Here is a 21,208-nt window from a genome sequence, read left to right on the forward strand (position 1 = left end):
TCACCGGCCAGCTGGACGGCTCTGTTTTCAAAGTCCATGAGGACCTTGATTTCGGGCAGTCCACCAGCGGTCTCTTGAACCAGCTGTGAGTGATGGCCCTGTGGGTCTGCGATGCGTTTGTGAGTGTGTGAGTTGAAAGTGATGAGAAGAGTGAACTGTCTATTTTTATTCGTTCATGGGATGTAGACGTTGCTGGCTAGGCCAGCATTTATTGCCCATCCCTAATTGCCCTTATTCAGAGGGCATTTTTAAGAGTCAACCACATTTCTGTGGGTGTGGAGTCACATGTAGGCCAGGCCAGCTGAGGACAGGAGATTTCCTTCCCTAAAGGGCGTTACTGAACCAGATGGGTTCTTATGACAATTGACAATGGTTTCATGGTCATCATCAGAACTTCAATTCCAGATATTAATTGAATTAAAATTTCAAATTCCACCATCTGCTGTGGTGGGATTTGAACCGGGTCCCCAGAGCCGGGGGGATTACCAGCCCAGTGACAATACCACTACACCACCGCCTCCGCTAATTACCCTGGCAGAAAGGAGGAGATCTTTCATGCTCTTGCGGCACTGGATGGCTGTTCTCTATTGAAGGGCGTTGGCACTGCCAACTGCTGCCACCACCTCCCAAGCTGGGTTAGTGCTGTTGATGCCCTTCCTGTGGCCAGAGTGGGGGAAAGGACATCCCGGGAGCCCCCAAGGCATCCAAACGGTGCTCGAGGGGTGCGTCGCTGAACCTGTGGGCTGCAGTCTTTTCCGTTTCAGGGCCATGTCTTAGGGGCGGCAATTGTGGTCTGGAAGCACTGAGATGTGTGCCTGCAGCTGGACTTTAAATGTGGTGCCCGGCGTGATGCAGCGGCGGGGTAATTGTGGGAGGGTGAATGACAGCCCACCCACCATGGAAATAGCGCGTTTCCCGGGAGTACATAAATAATGTGGTGGGCTTCGGATGATACGGCGTGAAAACCCATCATCGTTTTACCTGCCTGCTTCCGCACTGAGTGCAAATCTGGGATGATTCCATCCCATATGTGGGAAACCTTCCAATTCTGGGAGTATAACGTCTGCAAATATCAAAGAAATAGCCCAAGTGGCACTTCTACCCACTGGGAACAAGTGAACAAGGAAGCCTCTGGGATTGACAATGGTGGGATTTTTCGGTTAGTGTCTCAGTCTACACACTAAGTTTGAAACAAGACAGATCAAAGATCGAAAGGTTGTTTTCTATCCTTTTGTTATTTTGAGGGAACATTTGATGTACCTGCAGCATTAGAGAAATGTGAATAATTGAAAAGTCTCTCCAGGCCGGTCTCTATTGCTCGATTCATATCCATTCCACGAACCGTTGTTTCAACCCATTGGATGTATTGGAATTCTTCCTCTTCATAATTCTAAGACAAAAAGGAGCAGAATGTATTACCCTATGACACAACTGAACTCCCTCTGTAAAGCGTCATTGTTGAGAAGGCACCCTAGTTTCCCAGGTGCAGTAGCAGCATTCATGTCCTGGATGGGCTGGGATTGAAAGAGAGTTAGGGGGTTTTGATGGAATTCTTGGCATTAACACTTTCTGGTTCATTTTCCTTTTTTTTTCACTCTTTCAACTTTAGCATTTCCTGCACTATTGGCCTTGCTCCTCCCCTTGGGTTTTCAATAAAAAAAAATAGAGAGTGTTATTGAAAGTCTTTTACACTGAGTCACGTCCCTCTGAGTGTTCTCAGGGCCAGGGAGAGAAGTGCTTCTCCTCTTTTTGGGCCCCTTATTCCCAACACCACTAACGCCCCACATGCTTACCCCCACCACACCATTCCCCCCTCAATGATGCATGATCATTTATCCCCATTCAACATTCACCAATTCATTCACCAAACAATCACACTAAGGTCCCAGTAAAATTGTAACTCCCATTGTTGGCATCTGGTTGTAAATATCATCTGGTATTTATGCAGAATGGGTCATTAATATTAAGAGCTACAGTGATACAATGCAGTGTTAGTTTGTGGGCACCCGAAAGGTGATCTCACCATGACCGTTAAACAGACCAGAGATTACAAATTTTACTTTAACAGCATCATGCAATATATCCCATTAGTTATTAATAACACTGCAGACGATAACACTGATTTTGTTCAGCCCTCATTATAATATTCTGCGTGTTGTACCTTATGGAAGTGGTGACAGTAAATTAATATTTGTGGAAAGATTCTAAACTTGCATCTCCGATAAACTGCACAAGATCTTTTTCATTCTATGGAAGCAGTAGAAGACTTTATTCTGCCTTAGGTGCATGACATTATTCAATATAATTATTTCACACAAGGGGTCTTACAGTCATAGAGTCATAGAGGTCTATAGCACAGGAAAAGGCCCTTCAGCCCATCTTGTCTGTGCTGGTCAAACAAGTACTTAAGTATTCTAATCCCAATTTCCAGCACTACGCTCTTGTATGCCATGGCATCGCAAGTGCACACCCAAATACTTCATAAACGTTATGATGGTTTCTGACTCTACCACCTTTTCAGGCAGTAAGTTACAGATTCCCACCACCCTCTGGATGAAAAAACTCTTCCTCACATCCTCTCTAAAGATCCTGCCCCTTACCTTAATAGATTCTACTTTACCAGTAAACTCACAGGATAGAAATATCAAATACCTCCTTGTCAATAAAGTGGAATGATGGCACAACATGGTCTTCACTGTCAATGAGAAGCATTGGAGCCCTAATGTGTCTCTGTGCAATGCAACATTTAAGAAGCTAAAGGACAAAGTCTGAATGGTTCACATTTGTATTTGTATTTTCTTGTTCAGCAAGTCTGAAGACTCTTCTGATTGCTGCTTCTTACTGTGATATATTTTAATATCTAGTATGCAATACAAATTTATCATGATATTTCAATGCCTCAAGAAACTCATAAAAGCACCAAGACAGAGTGAGGTAATAGGTAAGTAGATAAAAAGACAAGATTGAAGTCAATGGAAAAGACTTTTGAGAATCATGTAGAGTGTAAAATAGGTTACAGATTCACTATGAGCCCATTACGCTCTTGTGTCCTTGTAATTTCACCCCACAAAGCCTGCTAACAGTAAACTTCCATTGGCAAAAAAATAAACAGAACTCCAGCAATGATTCAACTTCCTGACGGCAAGATAATTATGGATGATAAAGGCCATCTTGACCAGCTTATTGGATCCATCCAGCATGACACACAAACATACTATTAGGAGCAGGAGTGAGCCATTTGGCCCATTGAGTTTGCTCTGCCATTCAACAACATTCCCTAAATGATAACAATAATTACAACTCAAAAGCACTTAATTGGCTAGAAAGTGATTTGAGACATTGTGAAAGGTGCTGTACAAATACATGTTTAACTTTTTTCATTACACCTGCATTCAGTAGGCAGAGTGACTGTAACAATGGTGATATTGCTGGACCAATGCTGATTCTCTTAGGATAATTAATCTCAGAGCAATCAACTAGTGTAGGCAAAGTGGCTACAAAGAAAACACTACATTTACAAAACAATTCGACTCTGTAACAATATAACCTTGCCATTCTGACTTCACTGGCACCAACTCATAGTATACTTTAAATGGAATTGGTCCCTTGTATGATAATGCCACTATCCAAGGGTTTGTCAATCAGACATTTACCAGCAGCTCAGAAAAAAACGTATATTGAATCGTTGATCTGAATGTTTCAGAGTAGAATGATACATGGTACAAGCATTCCGTACGGCCATCACTCAAGAACTGGATTGATTTCCCTGCCCCCAGAAGCTGTCGTACAAGTTGTGTTGAGCACTGAATTTACAGCCTATCCACAGGTTCAATGTGATGTTGCATTTCATTTCTACTAAATAAATGTGCAAATAGTATTTTTTTTAAAAATTCTACTTGCTTTTGAGATGTGTGAAAAACAGGGAAATTAAGTGGAAAAGTGTAATTAATAAAGAAGAATCTCCAAAAGGAAAAAAAAGTGACAGCAATTTTCAGTGTGACCGAGCACTGGAGTGTGACCTCAACAGAGTCCCGAGAGTTTGGTGAGTTTAGGTAACATAAATCTCATTCTAAATGTCTAATAATGTTTATATTTAGCATTTAACATTTAACTGCCAATTCTGTTTAAATTCTAAATCTCATTCAGGGGCCCAAGCAGGGAGAGAGTAGCTAACCACTGGGGCACAGCTGTAGATAGCTTGAAATGTTTTTCTGTACCTGGGCTCAGCTAGTGCCGTTATTTTCAGAGCACATGAATTCAAACATTTCAGTGCAACTTAGCACTGGAGTGTGACCTCATCGCACTGCTGGGAGTTCAGTGAGGAAGGGAGGAAGGTGCAGTTCTGCTTTTTCTCACTTTTCCACCTGTAGGAACTGGTTCTTGCTCTACTACATGGGAAGGAGCTATCTGTTTGGTGAGGATCTGGTCAGTGGTTCAGGTCTATTCTATTCCTAAGGTTTAAAATAGCATAGGAACTGGTGGTGAGATTAATAGAATACATAAAATAAAATAAATAATTCAATAAAATAATTAAGTAGTTAATTAAAACATATAAAGAAGGCAGGGCAGGTGATGTGACACAGCTGCAGCATGTGGGATCTGGATACCACTGTCATCCAGGGCAAACATGAAGCCATTCAAGTGGGGGGAGCTAGAATGAATATAGTGATAGTCGGGGAGAGTACAGTGAACGAGACTGACACTGTTCTCTGCAGCAAAGAATGAGAGTCCAGGCAGCTGTGTTACCTGCCTGGTGTCAGGGATAGGGCTATTTGCTCAGGGCTGGAGAGGAACTTGCACTGGGAGGGGGAGAATCCAGTTGTCATGGTCCATGTACCAATGACATGAGCAGGAGAAGGAAGGAGGTATTACCTAGTAAGTGTGAGGAACTAGGCACCAAATTAAGAAGCGGAACTCCAAAGGTGATAATCTCCGGATTATTACCTGAGCAATGTGCAAATTGGCATAAAGGAAATAAGATTAGAGAGATAAATGTGAGGCTCAAAGACTGGTGTGGGAGAGGTGAGTTCCAGTTTGTGAGGCAATGGCATCAGTACTGGAGAAATTGGGGGCTTTATCGCTGGAAAGGCATACGTGCTGGGACAAGTGTTCTAGCGAGGCGCATAGCTAGGGAAATAGAGAGGGATAAGCTAAATAAAGGGGATCAGGGATCAAGCTTGGGTGGATGTTGAAAATTAAGGCATAGAGTGAAGGCAGGAGAGCCAATTAGCCACATGGGAAATGAGGGTTAGAGAATGGCAGGGACAGAGAGAAAGAAAACCTAAAATACACCAACAGTCAAGGCTGGATATTACAAAGATAACAAAAAGACAAAACTAAAGGCTCTGTATCTGAATGCACATAGCATTCAGCACATAGTAAATCAATTGATAGCGCACATTGAAGTAAATAAATATGACCTGAGAGTCATTATGGAAAATGGCTGCTGGGATGACATGGATTGGGTTCTGAATAAATTAAAGGCAAATGACATTCAAGAAGAATAGGAAGCTCGGTAAAGGTGGAGGGGTGGCACGGTTGATCAAGGATGGCATTGGTGCAATGGTTAGAGATGACCTTAGTTCAGGAGATCAGAATGTTGAATCGGTTTGTGTGGAGATGAGGAATAGTAGGGCAAAGAAGTCACTTATGGGACGGGTCTACAGGTCACCTAAAAGTAGCCACAATATAGGACAAAGTATACAAGAAGAAATATTGGGTGTTTTTGATAAAGGAATGGCAATAATCATGGGTGACTTCAAACTACATATAAACTAGAAAAATCAGACTGGCAGTATTAGCCTGGATGAGGAGTTCATGGAATGCATTCGAGATAGTATTTCAGAGCAGTACATTCTGGAATTAAACAGAGAACAGGTTATATTAGACCTAGCACCGTATAATGTGGTAGGATCAATTAACGACCTCAGAGTGAAGACACCCTGAGGTAGCAGTGACCACAATGATTGAATTTTACGTTCAGTTTGAAAGGGAAGAGAGTGGGTCTAAGACTCGTATTGTAAACTTAAATAAGGGTAACTACTTGGGCATGAAAATTGAACTAGCTGAAGTGAACTGGGATATTAGGCTAAGGGATAGATCGATAGAAAAGCTGCGGCAGGCATTTAAGGGGATATTTCAGAATACTCAGAATAAGTATATTCCTACTCTAAGGAAAAATTCTCAAGGGAGGACCGATTGACCATGGTTAACTAAAGAAGTTAAAGAAAGCATAAAACTGAAGAAAAAAAGCCTATAACGGTACAAATTTGAGTGGCAGTCAGGTGATTGGTCAGAATACAAAGAATGGCAGCGAAGGCTAATCAGTTGAAAGAAATTAAAGTATGTGTGGAAGCTAACTAGAAATGTAAAAATGGATAGCAAGATTTTCTACAGTTAAACAAAGGAAGGGGTTATCAACAGTGCTATCAAGTGGCACTTGCTTTGCAATAATCTGCTCACTGATGCCCAGTTTGTGTTGCACCAGTGGCACTCAGCTCCTGACCTCATTACAGCCTTGGTTCAAACATGGACAAAAGAGCTGAACTCCCGAGGTGAGGTGAGAGTGACTGCCCTTGACATCAATGCAGCATTGACCGAGTGTGGCCCTAGCAAAACTGGAGTCAATGGGAATCAGGGGAAAACTCTCCACTGGTTGGAGTCATACCGAGCACAAAGGAAGATGATTGTGGTTGTTAGAGGTCAGTCATCTCAGCTGCAGGACATCATTGCAGGAGTTCATCAGGATTGTGTTCTAAGCCCAACCATCTTCAGCTACTTCATCAATGACCTTCCTTCTAGCATAAGGTCAGAAGTGGGGATGTTTGCTGCTGATTGCAAAATGTTAAGCACCATTCGCAACTCCCCAGATACTGAAGCCGTCCATGACTTTTGCGCTACACAATGACCATCTCCAACAAGAGAGAATCCAACCATTTCCCCCTGATGTTCAATGGCATTACCATCACTGAATCCCCCACAACTGTCAACAACCTGGGGGTTACCAATGACCAGAAACTGAACTGGACGAGCCATATAAATACTGTGGCTACAAGAGCAGGTCAGAAGCAAGGAATCCTGCAATGAGTAGCTCACCTCCTGATTCCCCAATGCCTGTCCACTACCTGCAAGGCATAAGTGAGGAGTGTGATGGAATACTCCCCACTTGCCTGGATGAGTGCTGCTCTCGCAACACTCAGGAAGCCTGACATTATTCAGGACAAAGCAGTTCACTTGATTGGGATCACATCGACAAACATTCATACCCTGAAACATTGATGCACAATAGCAGCAGTGTGTACCATCAACAAGATGCATTGCAGTAATTCACCAAGGCTCCTTTGACAGCACCTTCCAAGCCCATGACCACTACCATCTAGAAGTACAAGGGAAGCCGACACCTGGAAGTTCCCCTCCAAGTCACACACCATCCTGACCTGGAAATATATAGCTGTTCCTTCACTGTTGCTGGGTCAAAATCCTGGAACTCCCTTCCTAACAGCACTGTGGGCGTATCTACACCAAATGTACTGCAGTGATTCATCACCTTCTCAAGGGCAACAAGGGATGCGCAATAAATGATGGCCCAGCCAGCGAAGCCCGCATCCCATTAATGAACATAAAATAAGCTTCCACACAAAAGCTTTTGCAGAAAATAAAAACGCAAAGTGTAGCTGGTAACATATTAATATTGAAAGAGGATTGGCTGGCTGACAGAAAACAGAGAGTATGCATAAATGGGTCTGTTTCTGATGGCAGGATGTGATGAGTGGGCTTCTTCAGATCTCTGTGCTGGGGCCTCAGCTTTTTATAATTTATCAATGGCCTCGATGAGGGGGAGTGAAGGCACGGTTGTTAAATTTGCAGGTGATAGGTAGAAAAGTATGTTGTGAAGAGGACACAAGGAGTTTGCAGAGAGATATATATATATAGGTTGAGTGAGTGGCAAACTCTGGCAGATGGAATGTAATGTAGGAAAATATGAAATTGTTTAAATTTTGGCAGGAAGAATAAAAAAGCAGAGTGTTACTTAACTGGAAGACGGCTGCAGAATTCCGAGGTGCCGAGAGATCGAGCTGTTCGAGTGCAGGAGTCACAAATAGTTAGTGCGCAAATAAAGCAAGTAATTAAGAAGGCTAATGAAATGTTATCCTCTAATCCGAGAGAGGTTAAACATAAAAGTAATGATGTTTTGCTTCAGCTATACAGGGCATTGGTGAGACCACATCTCGAATACTGCTGCAGTTTTGCTCTCCTTATTTAAGGAAGGATGTAAATGCATTGGAGGCGGTTCAGAGGAGATTTACTAGATTAATACCTGAAATGAGCAGATTGTATTACGAGAAAAGGTTGGACAGACTGTGCTTGTTTCCAATGGACTTTAGAAGGGTGAGGGATGATTTGATTGAAGTATATAAGATCCTGAACGGCCTTGACATGGTAGACATGGAAAGGATGTTTCCTCTTGTGGGTGAGAGCAGAGCTAGGGGGCACTGTTTTAAAATTAGGGGTCGCCCTTTTAAGGCAGAGATGAAGAGAATTTTCTTTCTCTCAGAGGGTTTCTGGGATTTCAATTAACTTTTTTTTGCCAAAGCTACAACGAATGATCAGGAATAGTCCTCCCCAGGGACATTTTAGTCCCACAGTGTGACCACATTCTGCTAGATTTTAAACAGGATGGTGCAGGGTGGGATGAATCTAGGATGGAGCAGGGATTTGTAAAACCTTCCTTTAACCCAGGCTTGTCCAACCTTTCGGCTCCGGGGGCCACATTTGCATATTTTTCACACTCAAGAGGCCCATGAGCAAATTTCAGAAAGATAAGATTTGGCACAACAATAAAGTGATTTTTTTTAAAATCTGAAGTTTCAAGGAAAGAAACGTTTGGTGAGTGGATTAGTGATAGTGACCACAACATGGTACAATTTAAACTTCTTATGGACAACAAAATAGACAAGTTGCAAAAAAATGTTTTGGATTGGGGGAGAGTGCATTTTAGTAAAATAAGGCAGGATCTGGCCAAGGTAGAATGAGGAACTCCTGCAGTGATGTCCTGGAGCTGAGATGATTGACCTCCAACAACCACAGCCATCTTCCTTTGTGCTAGGTATGACTCCAACCAGTGGAGAGTTTTCCCCCTGATTCCCATTGACTTCAGTTTTGCTAGGACTCCTTGATGCCACCCTCAGTTAAATGCAGCCTTGATGTCAAGGGCAGTCAACTCTTTTGTCCATATTTGAACCAAGGCTGTAATCAGGAGCTGAATGTCCCTGGCGGAACCCAAACTGGGCATCAGTGAGCAGGTTATTGCTAAGCAAGTGTTGCTTGTTAGCACTGTTGATGGCCCCTTCCATTGCTTTACTGATGATGGAGAGTTGACTGCTGGGGCGGTAATCCAAAGATTCACAAGCCTTTGAGTGAGGAAATTTCTCCTCCTCCTTCTCTCAGTCCTAAATGAGTAACCTCTTATCCTGAGTCTGTCCCCCCGTGTTCTAGGTTTCCCAATCAGGGGAAACAACCTCCCTGTGTCTGCCCTGCCAAGCCCCTTCACAATCTTGTACGTTTCAATGAAATCACCTCTCACTCTTCTAAATGCCAGAAAGCATGATCCAATTTATCATTCCTCTCATCATAGCACAACTCTCCGCATCCCAGAAGTCACCCCCCGTGAATCTTCATGAATCGCCTTTAAAGTGTGTACATCCTTCTTTCGATCAGGAGATCAAAACTGTACCCAATACTCCAGGTGTGGTCTCCCTAAAGCCTTGTACAATTGGAGCAAGACATCATTATTCTAGAACTCCAAACCCCTTTCAATAAAGGGCAACTTAATGTTTGCTTTTCTAATCATTTGTTATACCCATATACAAACTTTCTGAGTTTCTTGGATTAAGGCACCAAATGCTTCTAAATACCAAAATGGAAATGTTCTTTATACCAATTCAAAAGTTAGAGCCATCGAGGCCTACAGCACTGAAAAAGGCCCTTCCGCCCATTGAGTCTGCACCGGTCAAACAATTACCTAACTATTCTAATCCCATTTTCCAGCACTAGGCCCATAGCCTTGTATGCCATGGCATTGCAAGTGCACATCCAAATACTTCTTAAATGTTATGAGGGTTTCTGCCTCTACCACCCTTTCAGGCATTGAGTTTGCAGATTCACACCACCCTCTGGGCAAAAAAATTCTTCCTCACATCTCCTCTAAACCTCCTGCACCTTACCTTAAATCTATGCCCCCTGGTTATTGATCCCTCCACAAAGGGGATGAGTTCCTTCCTGTCTACCATATCTATGCTCCTCAAAATTTTACGCACCTCAATCATGCCCCCCTCAATCTCCTCTGCTCCAAGGAAAATAACCCCAGCCTATCCAAACTCTCCTCATACGTAAACCTCTCCAGCCCAGGCAACACCCTGGTAAATCTCCTCTGCACTCTCTCTAGTGCAATCACATCCTTCCTATATTGCCGATTCCAGAACTGTACGCAATACTCTTAACTATGGCTGAACCAGCATTTTATACAGTTCCAGCATAACCTCCCTGCTCTTTTATTCTATGCCTCGGCTAATAATGGCAAGTATCCCATATGCCTTCTTAACCACCTTATCTACCTGTCCTGCTACCTTAAGGGACCGGTGGGCATGCACAGTAAGGTCCCTCTGGTCCTTGGTACTTCCCAGGGCCCTACCATTCATCGTGTATTCCCGTGCCTCATTTGTCCTGTCGAAGTGCATCACCTCAAACTTATCTGGATTAAATTCCATTTGCCACTGATCAGCCCATCTGACCAGCCTGCCTATATTCTCCTCACTATTTACCACCCCACCATTCTGATGACCCTCTGATTTTCTTCTTATCAAAGCGAATAGCCTCACACTTGCTCACAAAATATTCCATCTGCCAACTTGTTGCCCAGTCACCTAACCAGTATATATCTCTTGGCAGCAGAAAAGACAACACAACCTTCGGAACACCCGGTCATAGCTGCAGAGAATCGTATCGATCCACTGAACTGACCCCGAGGATGTAAACTATCAAGTACAGTGAATTGGTCAGCCTTTAGTCCCATTAGTTTCTCTAGTGCTTATTTTCTTCTATATTAATTACTTCAAATTCCACACTCTCTTTCATCCTTTGGCTCCCCATTATTTTATGTGGTAAGCCGTGGATGGACCAGTATTCCCGGAAAATTTATTGTTTCTCAATGGAATGTGGTTTCACTGAGAATTTGGATTTATTTCTTTAAATGTTTACCACAGTTTATCAAAACCCCATAGCTCTGTCTGTCCATTATCCAATCCCCTATTCATGTTAATGGCTCACAACATCCGGGGAGTGATAATCACCTTCTGATGCCACTCCGCTCCTTTTCACTCACCCAGGTGTGGGGGAGGGTCAGGATGTCAGGAAGGGTAGGGAGCAGTGAGAGGCAGGGGGTATTCAGGGGGGGTTTGGAGTTCAGGTGATAGTCGACGGGACTGGTAGGATAGTTAGTTCAGTGTGGGTTAGTCGTAGGGTCATCGAGGTAGGAAAGGGGTGTGGTGGTTTGGGGATAGTCAGGGGTGGGATGTATTCAGAGTGTTTTGGGATAGTCATGGATTGGAGGAGTGGGGGAGTATAGTGTTCGAAGGGGTGGGGTGTGGGGGTTAGTCAGGGGGTTGTGGTGTAATCAGGGAGTGGGAGGGTCACAGGATAATGGTTGGGGGTGGTGGTGAGCGGTCAGAGTGATGCAAGGTCTTTCTGTCCTCTTTCTGTCCATTATCCAATCCCCCATTCGTGCTAATGGCTCACAACTCCACTTTAGACCCACTGCTGGAGACGGAAACCCTGATATTCTCACTACACAAGCTGACAGTGGAGACCAATCAGCTGACAGCAGCTCATGTATAAAATGTTGTGGAGGAATAAAATACATGTATAATTGTGCATGATTGTGAATGAAATGAAATACACGTATAATTGTGAATGAAATAAAATACACGTATAATTGTGAATGAAATAAAATACACGTATAAATGTGAATGAAATAAAATACACCTATACTTGTGAGAGAAATAAACTTAAAATACATGTATAATGAAATTCCTGTAGAATGTCCCCAAACAGTCACGCAGCCAGCACATAAATAAGCAAATCAAAGGGCCAGTGCTACCTTCCCAGACTAAGGGGCTCCGGATGTCAGATACGGTGGCAAAATCTAAGAGGAAAAAAACTATTGTGTGTGCATTGCCCAGGATATGTAACCAATTAGCACTATCTATTTGCTGAACCATCAACATTGTCCTGTCTATTTGCTAAACCATTGACATTGTCCTGCCTATTTGCTAAACCATTGACATTGTCCTGTCTAATCGTTAAATCATTAACACTGATCGCCATCCTTTGAAGCCATTTGAAACTATTGTAAATGCCCAAGTTTCTGTCACAAACCTTTTGCTGTATCAAAGTTTTCAGTATATGGTTTGAGTTGAGATTTCTGGCAAAAATTGTAATTTGAAGGTAGTGTAAAGATAAAACAGGGCTTGCATTTGTTTGAGATGAACCAACCCTTGTACCACCCCCTTGCAGACTAGTAGGGAATAACCCTCATCATCAGCTTCCAAGCTGATTGGGATTAATACAACTGACGTTTCGGGTCCACATGACCCTTCAACAGAACTGAAGTATAGTTAGGAGAGAGGTGAAATATAAGCTGGTTTAAGGTGGGGGGCGGGGGGAGAGAGAAGTTGAGGGTGGGGTGGTTGTAGGGACAAGCAAGCAGTGATAGGAGCAGATAATCAAAAGATGTCACAGACAAAAGGATCAAAGAGATGTTGAAGGTGGTGATATTATCTAAGAAAAGTGCTAATTAAGAATGGATGGCAGGATAGTCAAAGTACAGCTCTAGTGGGGTTGGGGTGGAAAGACTAACAAGGTATTAGTTGTAGATTTAAAAATAATGGAAATAGGTGGGAAAAGAAGAATCTATATAAATTATTGGAAAAAAAAAACAAAAGGGAGGGGGAAGAAACGGGGTGGGGATGGGGGGAGGGGGAGTTTAAGATCAAAAGTTGTTGAATTCAATATTCAGCCCGGAAGGCTGTAAAGTGCCTAGTTGGAAGATGAGGTGCTGTTCCTCCAGTTTGCGTTGGGCTTCACTGGAACAATGCAGCAAGCCAAGGACAGACATGTGGGCAAGAGAACAGGGTGGAGTGTTAAAATGGCAAGCGACAGGGAGGTTTGGGTCTTTCTTGCAGACAGACCGCAGGTGTTCTGCAAAGCAGTCGCCCAGTTTGCGTTTGGTCTCTCCAATGTAGAGGAGACCGCATTGGGAGCAACGAATGCAGTAGACTAAGTTAGGGGAAATGCAAGTGAAATGCTGCTTCACTTGAAAGGAGTGTTTGGGCCCTTGGACGGTGAGGAGAGAGGAAGTGAAGGGGCAGGTGTTGCATCTTCTGCATGGGCATGGGGAGGTGCCATAGCTGGGGGTTGAGGAGTAGGGGGTGATGGAGGAGTGGACCAGGGTGTCCCGGAGCGAACGATCCCTACGGAATGCCGTCAGGGGGGGTGAAGGGAAGATGTGTTTGGTGGTGGCATCATGCTGGAGTTGGCGGAAATGGCGGAGGATGATCCTTTGAATGCGGAGGCTGGTGAGGTGATAAGTGAGGACAAGGGGGACCCTATCATGTTTCTGGGAGGGAGGAGAAGGCATGAGGGCAGATGCGCGGGATATGGGCCGGACACGGTTGAGGGCCCTGTCAACGACCGTGGGTGGAAAACCTCGGTTAAGGAAGAAGGAGGACATGTCAGAGGAGCTGTACCACTAGAGCTGTACCTTGACTATCCTGCCATCCATTCTTAATTAGCACTTTTCTTAGATACTATCACCACCTTCAACACCTCTTTGATCCTTTTGTCTGTGACATATTTTGATTATCTGCTCCTATCACTGCTTGCTTGTCCCTACAACCACCCCACCCTCAACTTCTCTCTCCCCCCGCCCCCCACCTTAAACCAGCTTATATTTCACCTCTCTCCTAACTATACCTCAGTTCTGTTGAAGGGTCATGTGGACCCGAAACGTCAGCTCTTTTCTTCTCCACCGATGCTGCCAGACCTGCTGAGTTTTTCCAGGTAATTCTGTTTTTGTTTTGGATTTTCAGCATCTGCAGTAGCTTTTTGTTTTTATCTCTGGGATTAATACATGCAAGTTCATATTCTAAAATTCTGAGAAAAAGATATCACTTGAAATTCAGAAGGATTCTAGGAAAACCAAAAGACACAAACACAAGGTCTAGATGGTTCCAATGGATAAAAAGGGGTTTCTTATGAAGAGATGAATTAAATATTAAAGGAATTCTGCTTTCCAAAAGCACTGGAATTTGAATTGGGGAGAATCTTGAGATGTAAAGTGCAGTGTAATTTAACAGGTTACTTTTGAATCACTAGGATGCTATCTAAGATAAAGAATGTGTCGATAAACATACGGAAATTATGACTTGGATACAAATCATTACACATGAAAAAGAGGTTGTTTTAATATTCATAGTGTAAATTACAGTTCTTGCAAAGTTTAAAAATTTGAGGTTTGGTTCTTGATAAAGTTCTCAAAAGGGAATTTTCATTTTAAAAGAGTTGACAACAATTGGCACTAATTCAAATGCTGCAAGCTTTTGTGTTTGTAAGTCTGTTCCCAAAATATGAAGCTAAGCTCAAGACCTTGGCAAAGTTTGGCAGAAATCCAATTTTTGGCGGAGTTAATGAATCTGGGATAATTCTAAAAGAAAAGGGCCAGATACAATTTAGTGAGTTACTTTTAAGACAATAAAATCTTTGAGAAGAAGAAAAGGAAGCAAAACATGTCAATACCTGATTTCTGTTTTAAAACTGTTATGAGAATACTTTATTGGATTGTAAAGTCTCTCCAGACAACCTGAACAAGATAAGATGGTAGCTGTTGCAAGTGTAAACTGGTCTGAGGAAAGTAGGAGAATGAGTCAGGGAAAGAGGACATAATGTACAAACTGTTTAAGGGAAATGAATTTGATAATCTGGCCATCATCTGAGGCATTGGAACTGCACAGGGGGAGATATGCAAAGATCTAGAGACAGAGATCCCCATTGAAATGGAATAGTTAATATGGCCTAAAGAGTAAGGAAACATTTTAAACAATCAAGACAATAGAGAAACTGAACTCAAGAGAACCTTAGGATGATCATGGTCAGGGAAGAAAACTTAGAGGTAAAACTATGAGGAATCTGTAGTTCAGGAATTGAAATGTAAGGAGAAATAATACTTAACAACAATTTACCACAAGATGGATACAGGTAAAGGGCTAAATAGATGTATTACTGATTACATTAATGTGCCTGTGAGCTACAAAAAGTAAAACCATAGGATTAACACCTTGATGGTAGGCAGAGTTAAGCGGTTCCCAGAGAGAACCATCACTGGAAGTGAAAATACTGAGCCATTGAAAGATAGGATAAGAAGATGCACTGTAGAGTTGTTTAAGGAATTGAGGTCTGACATGAGACAGCAGCAGGAGGGAGTAAACTGGAAGGAGTGGGGGTGCCTGGATTCAGATCAAGGAACTAATTTCACAGGGAGAGTCATTAAAGAAGCGTGCAATCTTATGGAGATTAAACAGAAATTCCATATTCCTTACCACCCCCAGAGTCCAGAGATGGTGGAAAGGATGAACTGAACTTTAAAAAAAAACATCAATCAAGAGACAGGGAACAGCCCAATATTCTAATGCACTTTGGGCTACCCCAAGCAGGACCGACAGGTTCACCCCCATTTGAAATGATAACAGGTAAGGGCCATGCAGTTGCCTGAAGGCATTATAGTAGGAGGTGTAGGGCCACAGAAGGGAAAAATACAGGACAATGTAAGGGAATTAAGTAGGCAATTACATAAGTTGAGAGAGGAAGTTAGAGACTGACAGATGATTAAGGATATGGAAACAGGCAAATCCAAAGAGCAACAATGGACCATACGAGGTAATTATGACAAGTGATACATGCACACTTGTAGATATGAGAACGGGAAGTAAATGGAGGCATTACACACAGTTAAAGATAATGACAATTGACCAAGCGGTAACCCAGAGAACGGGAGCCGATGTTAATGTCTCCACAGACCTACGATCCTGGTCGTGGGCCTATCAGTACTGGGAACAAGGTCGGGGATCGTCAATGCTCATCCCGCACCGCAGGAGGAACTTTGGTACAGCATGGACAGTGCCGAATGCGACACGCAACGGGGAATGATAAATGTAACATTAGGAGAACAACTGCTTTCAAATTGTAGTAAGGGTTGCTTCAGATCGAGCATGGGAGGTCTGCCCAAAAGAGCCACTACCCAGCCACCTCCCACCTCTACTTTCACAGTCTGAGTAGTGATAATTGAAGCCCCTCAAACCACACCGACTGATCCATCTTGTCCGACTAAGCATCCAGGACTGACGAATGGTTTGGTACTGGTTAATCAGAAGCTTTGTATGATAATGTACACCATGAGCTGGTACCCGTAGTCTTGAATGTATCCGGTGTCGTCCTGCCCCAATGGTACTCAACCCATACCCAAGCACTCTATACGGCTCTGACGCGCCAGTTGATGACTGAAGCAGTTCAGTTCAATGGCGAGATGCGATCAGGCTTGGGAGGGAACTGCGTTAAGCGCAGCCTGATAAATGATGCCGCTACAATATTCAATATAGGGACATCATTGGTTAATCCAAAGTCTGGCTACCGTGCTCGAAAGTCATACGGGGACTATCAATAAATTAATTGAAATAAGGAAAAATATTTCAGACAAAGCGAGCAGAAATGATGTATGCAACACCTATGGATCTTGGGCACTGGAACAAGCCCGAGAAAATTTAAGACAGACTAAAGAAGGGGTAGTCCCCTTTATGGGTAACTAATGAGCATTTATTGAATCTCTCACGACACAGTAATCATGACTTGACCGGTTGCCAACTCAGGGGTTTAACACGTGTAGAATGAATGTTGAATGTATAGTGAATAGTAATATGCTAATAGGCATTGTATTAGTAATACCTGTCATACCTATGTCAATGACATAACCCAGGCAAGACGCCCACAGTGACTGCTGGTACAGGACCCCAGCCATGGGGCCCATTTGTACACCTACAAATAGACTTTATACAAATGGCTAAATGTATGGAATATAATTATGTTTTAGTTCTAGTATGTTTGTTCTCACGATGGGTGGAGGTGTATCCCACCCGACGAAATGATGCTGTTGTTGTTGTAAAATTGTTGTTCATTTTACTGCTAAAGTGATAAAGGAACTGTTGAAGGCCTTACAATGCGACCATCACCTCCCTGCCCCCTAGTCTACTGGAGAAATGGAAAGACAAAATGGTATTCTGAAAAACAAACTAGCTAAATTATGTGAAGAAACCAGTTTGAAAGGGCCTGAAGCTCTACCCTTGGAGCTCATGACTGTGCTCTCTCACCCTAACTGTCTCAAGAGCTTGCATATAAAGGTAGTAGAAGCTCAGAAAAAGCCCACCATTGAAGATTGCCATCAATACCAGTCCGGGGACCTAGTCCTAGTAAAGACCTTCAGGAGAAAGAACTGTTTGGAACCTCGATGGGTAGGGCCTTTCTAAGTCCTGCTCACCACCCAAATGGCCGTAAAGGTTGAAGGACGCCCTTGTGGATCCACGCATCGCACGTCAAGCAGACGCTGACCTCGGACGGAAGTGCTTGTACAAGAATTTTAACTGAGCCGTCAGAATGCTGACTCTGATTTGGATCCTATCCTGCGTGGTCCTTGCGGGGGCCTGGAATACCAATTCTGCGGTTCAATGAATGCAGGCCGTAGCCTCGCAAGTTCATCGGACTAAATGTTGGATTTGTACTCATTTTCCTCTATGCAAAACAGCAGCTGAATTGCATGAGAGGGTGGAAAGGACTCTACCTTGTGCTGCTAACAACTCGAACGGCCCTGAAGATTAAGGGGAAGGAAGACTGGGTCCACGCCACTCGTTGTAAAAAACATTGTCCGGCAGTCCTATAACCGTCGTTATCAGTGAACTAATTTGCATTATGTATTGGATACTGCTTTTTGCTATATTCTGTCTTTTTGCTATAATTTGTGGGGTGTACCCAAAGGATTCTCACCCCAACACCTTTTTGTCTTTATGCTGCACCTATGGTAGAGAGGTAGGACAGGGCGCCTATTGGATATGCGCCCAGACTCCCCAACATGGGAGAGAGACGGGTAATTGGCATGCTAAATGACACTGAGTATGCTGACGTTCGAACTTTTAATATTGTAACACCGCAGCACAATATGTTTAGGGGTTGGTTCCGTCGCTCTCCACCTGCCAATGGGTGGAACTATACAGAACATGGAATTAGAATTAGAGCCCCACTAGAGCCGGTAAACACCACCTGTTGGTGTTCCAACCTTACACTCAGCACTTATGATCTGGGACGAAGCTCCTGTCATACTACAGTATCATACATCTTTGACCTATCTGTCCGAAAGCCCGCCGGTACTGAACATCCACCAGACCCTCTTAATGGTACATACTGGGTTTGTGGAGATAAAGCTTACCCCTGGTTGCCTGGGATGCCTCAACTATCCCTTTTCTCTAATGTGCCTGTAGGAAATTCGGAAAAGAACGAAACCACTCTCACCTGGAGGGGCTGTTGCTACCTAGCATACTTAAATCCCTATCTTCGCCAGATAGGTAAATCAGATATGCACCCACATCGGCGCCTACATCGCCGTGGCATCTCGGAATCTGAACGATTCTGGATGATTGCTTTGCCCCCTTATGGATCGGCTCGTAATTCACGTGAAATTATCAACCTGGCAGCTGCGCTTGAAAAAGTCGCTAATTCAACGGCTGATGCTCTGATTAAAACACAGAAGCAGATCTCAGCCAGCACCACTGAAATGATAGCATTACGCCAAACCGTATTACAAAACAGGATGACCCTTGACTTCCTTCTCGCTGAAAAAGGTGGCACTTGTGCTATGATAGGCGCAGAGTGCTGCACTTATGTACCCGATGTCTTTGAAAATATCACTGACTTGGGACAGCATGTCATGGACAAGGTACAAGAAATAAAGAAGGCTGGGGAAAGTTCAAGCAATTTTTATAAAAGAGATTCTCAGTGGTCTACAATACTAGGCTGGTTTTCCGGTTTGGGAAGTTGGTTGTTATACTTTTTAATTGGGATAGTCGGAGCATGTATCATAGGGTGCTGTGCATGTGTTACTTTACGGATTTGCTACTCCCAGATTATCAATAGTGTCTCTACTGGATTAGGGGTTGCCCCAATCATTCCCCAAATGATGTGCACTGGCTCCAGCGAAGCCCACTGGTGGGGAGAGAAAGTTTACCCTTTCAGGGACCGGCCTTTTCCTCATGGTTATGAACCCCTGTATGATGATGAAGATATTATTCCTCACTGGTGTTAATCTAAAAGAAAAGATTAATGAGGAGGGACTGTGGAGGAATTAAATACATGTATAATTGTGAATGAAATGAAATACATGTATAATTGTGAATGAAATGAAATACATGTATAATTGTGAATGAAATAAAATACACGTATAATTGTGAATGAAATAAAATACACGTACAAATGTGAATGAAATAAAATACACCTATACTTGTGAGAGAAATAAACTTAAAATACATGTATAATGAAATTCCTGTAGAATGTCCCCAGTCACGCAGCCAGCACATAAATTAGCAAATCAAAGGGCCAGTGCTACCTTCCCAGACTAAGGGGCTCTGGATGTCAGATACGGTGGCAAAATCTAAGAGGAAAAAAACTATTGTGTGTGCATTGCCCAGGATATGTAACCAATTAGCACTATCTATTTGCTGAACCATCGACATTGTCCTGTCTACTTGCTAAACCATTGACATTGTCCTGCCTATTTGCTAAACCATTGACATTGTCCTGTCTAATCGTTAAATCATTAACACTGATCGCTATCCTTGGAAGCCATTTGAAACTATTGTAAATGCCCAAGTTTCTGTCACGAACCTTTTGCTATATCTATGTGTGTAAAGAGGTGTTAGTCAGAGACTGGTTCGCTCCATTGTGTGCGACTAGGCTCTCCGTGATATCACGGCTTTAATAAAGACTTCCTAGACAAACCTCCAGGGTCTGAGTGTTCACTCCGTTTTTCCGCGACAAATGTTAATGAAACCCAAGGACCAATTTCAGCCCAGTCTCATGTTTCAGGGTTGGGGTGTGCATTGTCGGTGCACCACAGGTTAATTACCCCAAAAACGGGCATTGAATAATTTCCCCTGGTACAAACATGACAGAACGCAGTAAACTCTGAACTATACTTACCTTGTCCACAATGACTTCTGCGGGCTGAGTGCAGTCATTTTCATCACAGAAGTTGTCCACCTCATCCTGTGCAGCAAGTTGCTGCCAGAAGAGGACAGACACAGTTAGGAAGAGTCTCAGCATCCTGGTGTCCGCTCAGATCACTGGTGAATGCACTGAATGACTCTCAGCACCTTCAGGTGGATCTGCAGATTGAGCAGAGAGCTCAGGTCTTTTTATACTGATTTATGAAGATGATTTTGAATAAAGTTAAGCAGCAGGTAGCAACACCATGTGTTGAAGAAACGCACTAGCTGATTCATTATGGAAATGTTAGTTGAAGTGAGAAACCATTAACTCTCTGAGTGCCGGTTCCCGGGAAGTCTGAACACTCGGGAAGCTATTTTACAATTGATTCCAGTTCACACATTCAGGATTGTCAACCCTCCCTGTTTGGGAGTTGCCTGGAATGGAAGATTGATCTGCCGGTCGCTGGTGTTAGTGACCCGGGAGAAAATAATTTCACATTCGGGTTTCATGTCTGCACAGTTTCATTTCTTGGGTCTCCTGCATTGGCGGAAAGTGGGAACCCAGTGGCCATGCTGCACTCCAACCGCGGGACACAACACCATTTCCTCACTGAGTAGGTGAAGCTGGTGTGGGTCTCACTGCCCAATGACTTGAGCATTTCACACTGTTCCTGTTTGTTTCTTCCCCTCCTCTCCTGAGGTAACTGAGACTGGCTGAGGTACATAACCCTTGGTAACAACTCCCACTGAAGTCCAGTTCCTGACACTGCCTTGGGTTCGCTGATGATTACACGATGTTCAGCAACATTCGCCGCTCCTCAGATACTGAACCAGTCCATGTCCAAATGCAGCAA

At 43.4% G+C, this 21,208-nt stretch overlaps 1 protein-coding gene across 1 annotated transcript in view; it reads right to left on the reverse strand.

Moving 5' to 3' along the window:
• The window catches only part of LOC144681144 (heme-binding protein 2-like), a 34,647-nt gene extending 14,178 nt beyond the window's left edge, over window positions 1-20,469 (reverse strand). The window contains exons 1-2 of the mRNA XM_078542871.1: window positions 20,347-20,469; window positions 1,261-1,390 (exon numbers count right to left, since the gene is read on the reverse strand). Of these exons, the coding sequence (XP_078398997.1) occupies window positions 1,261-1,390; window positions 20,347-20,469 (253 nt within the window). The remainder of the gene's footprint in view (window positions 1-1,260; window positions 1,391-20,346) is intronic.
• Window positions 20,470-21,208: the final 739 nt, after the last annotated feature.

Source organism: Cetorhinus maximus, chromosome 5 (assembly GCF_964194155.1).
Source record: "Cetorhinus maximus chromosome 5, sCetMax3.hap1.1, whole genome shotgun sequence".
NCBI lineage: Eukaryota > Metazoa > Chordata > Chondrichthyes > Lamniformes > Cetorhinidae > Cetorhinus > Cetorhinus maximus.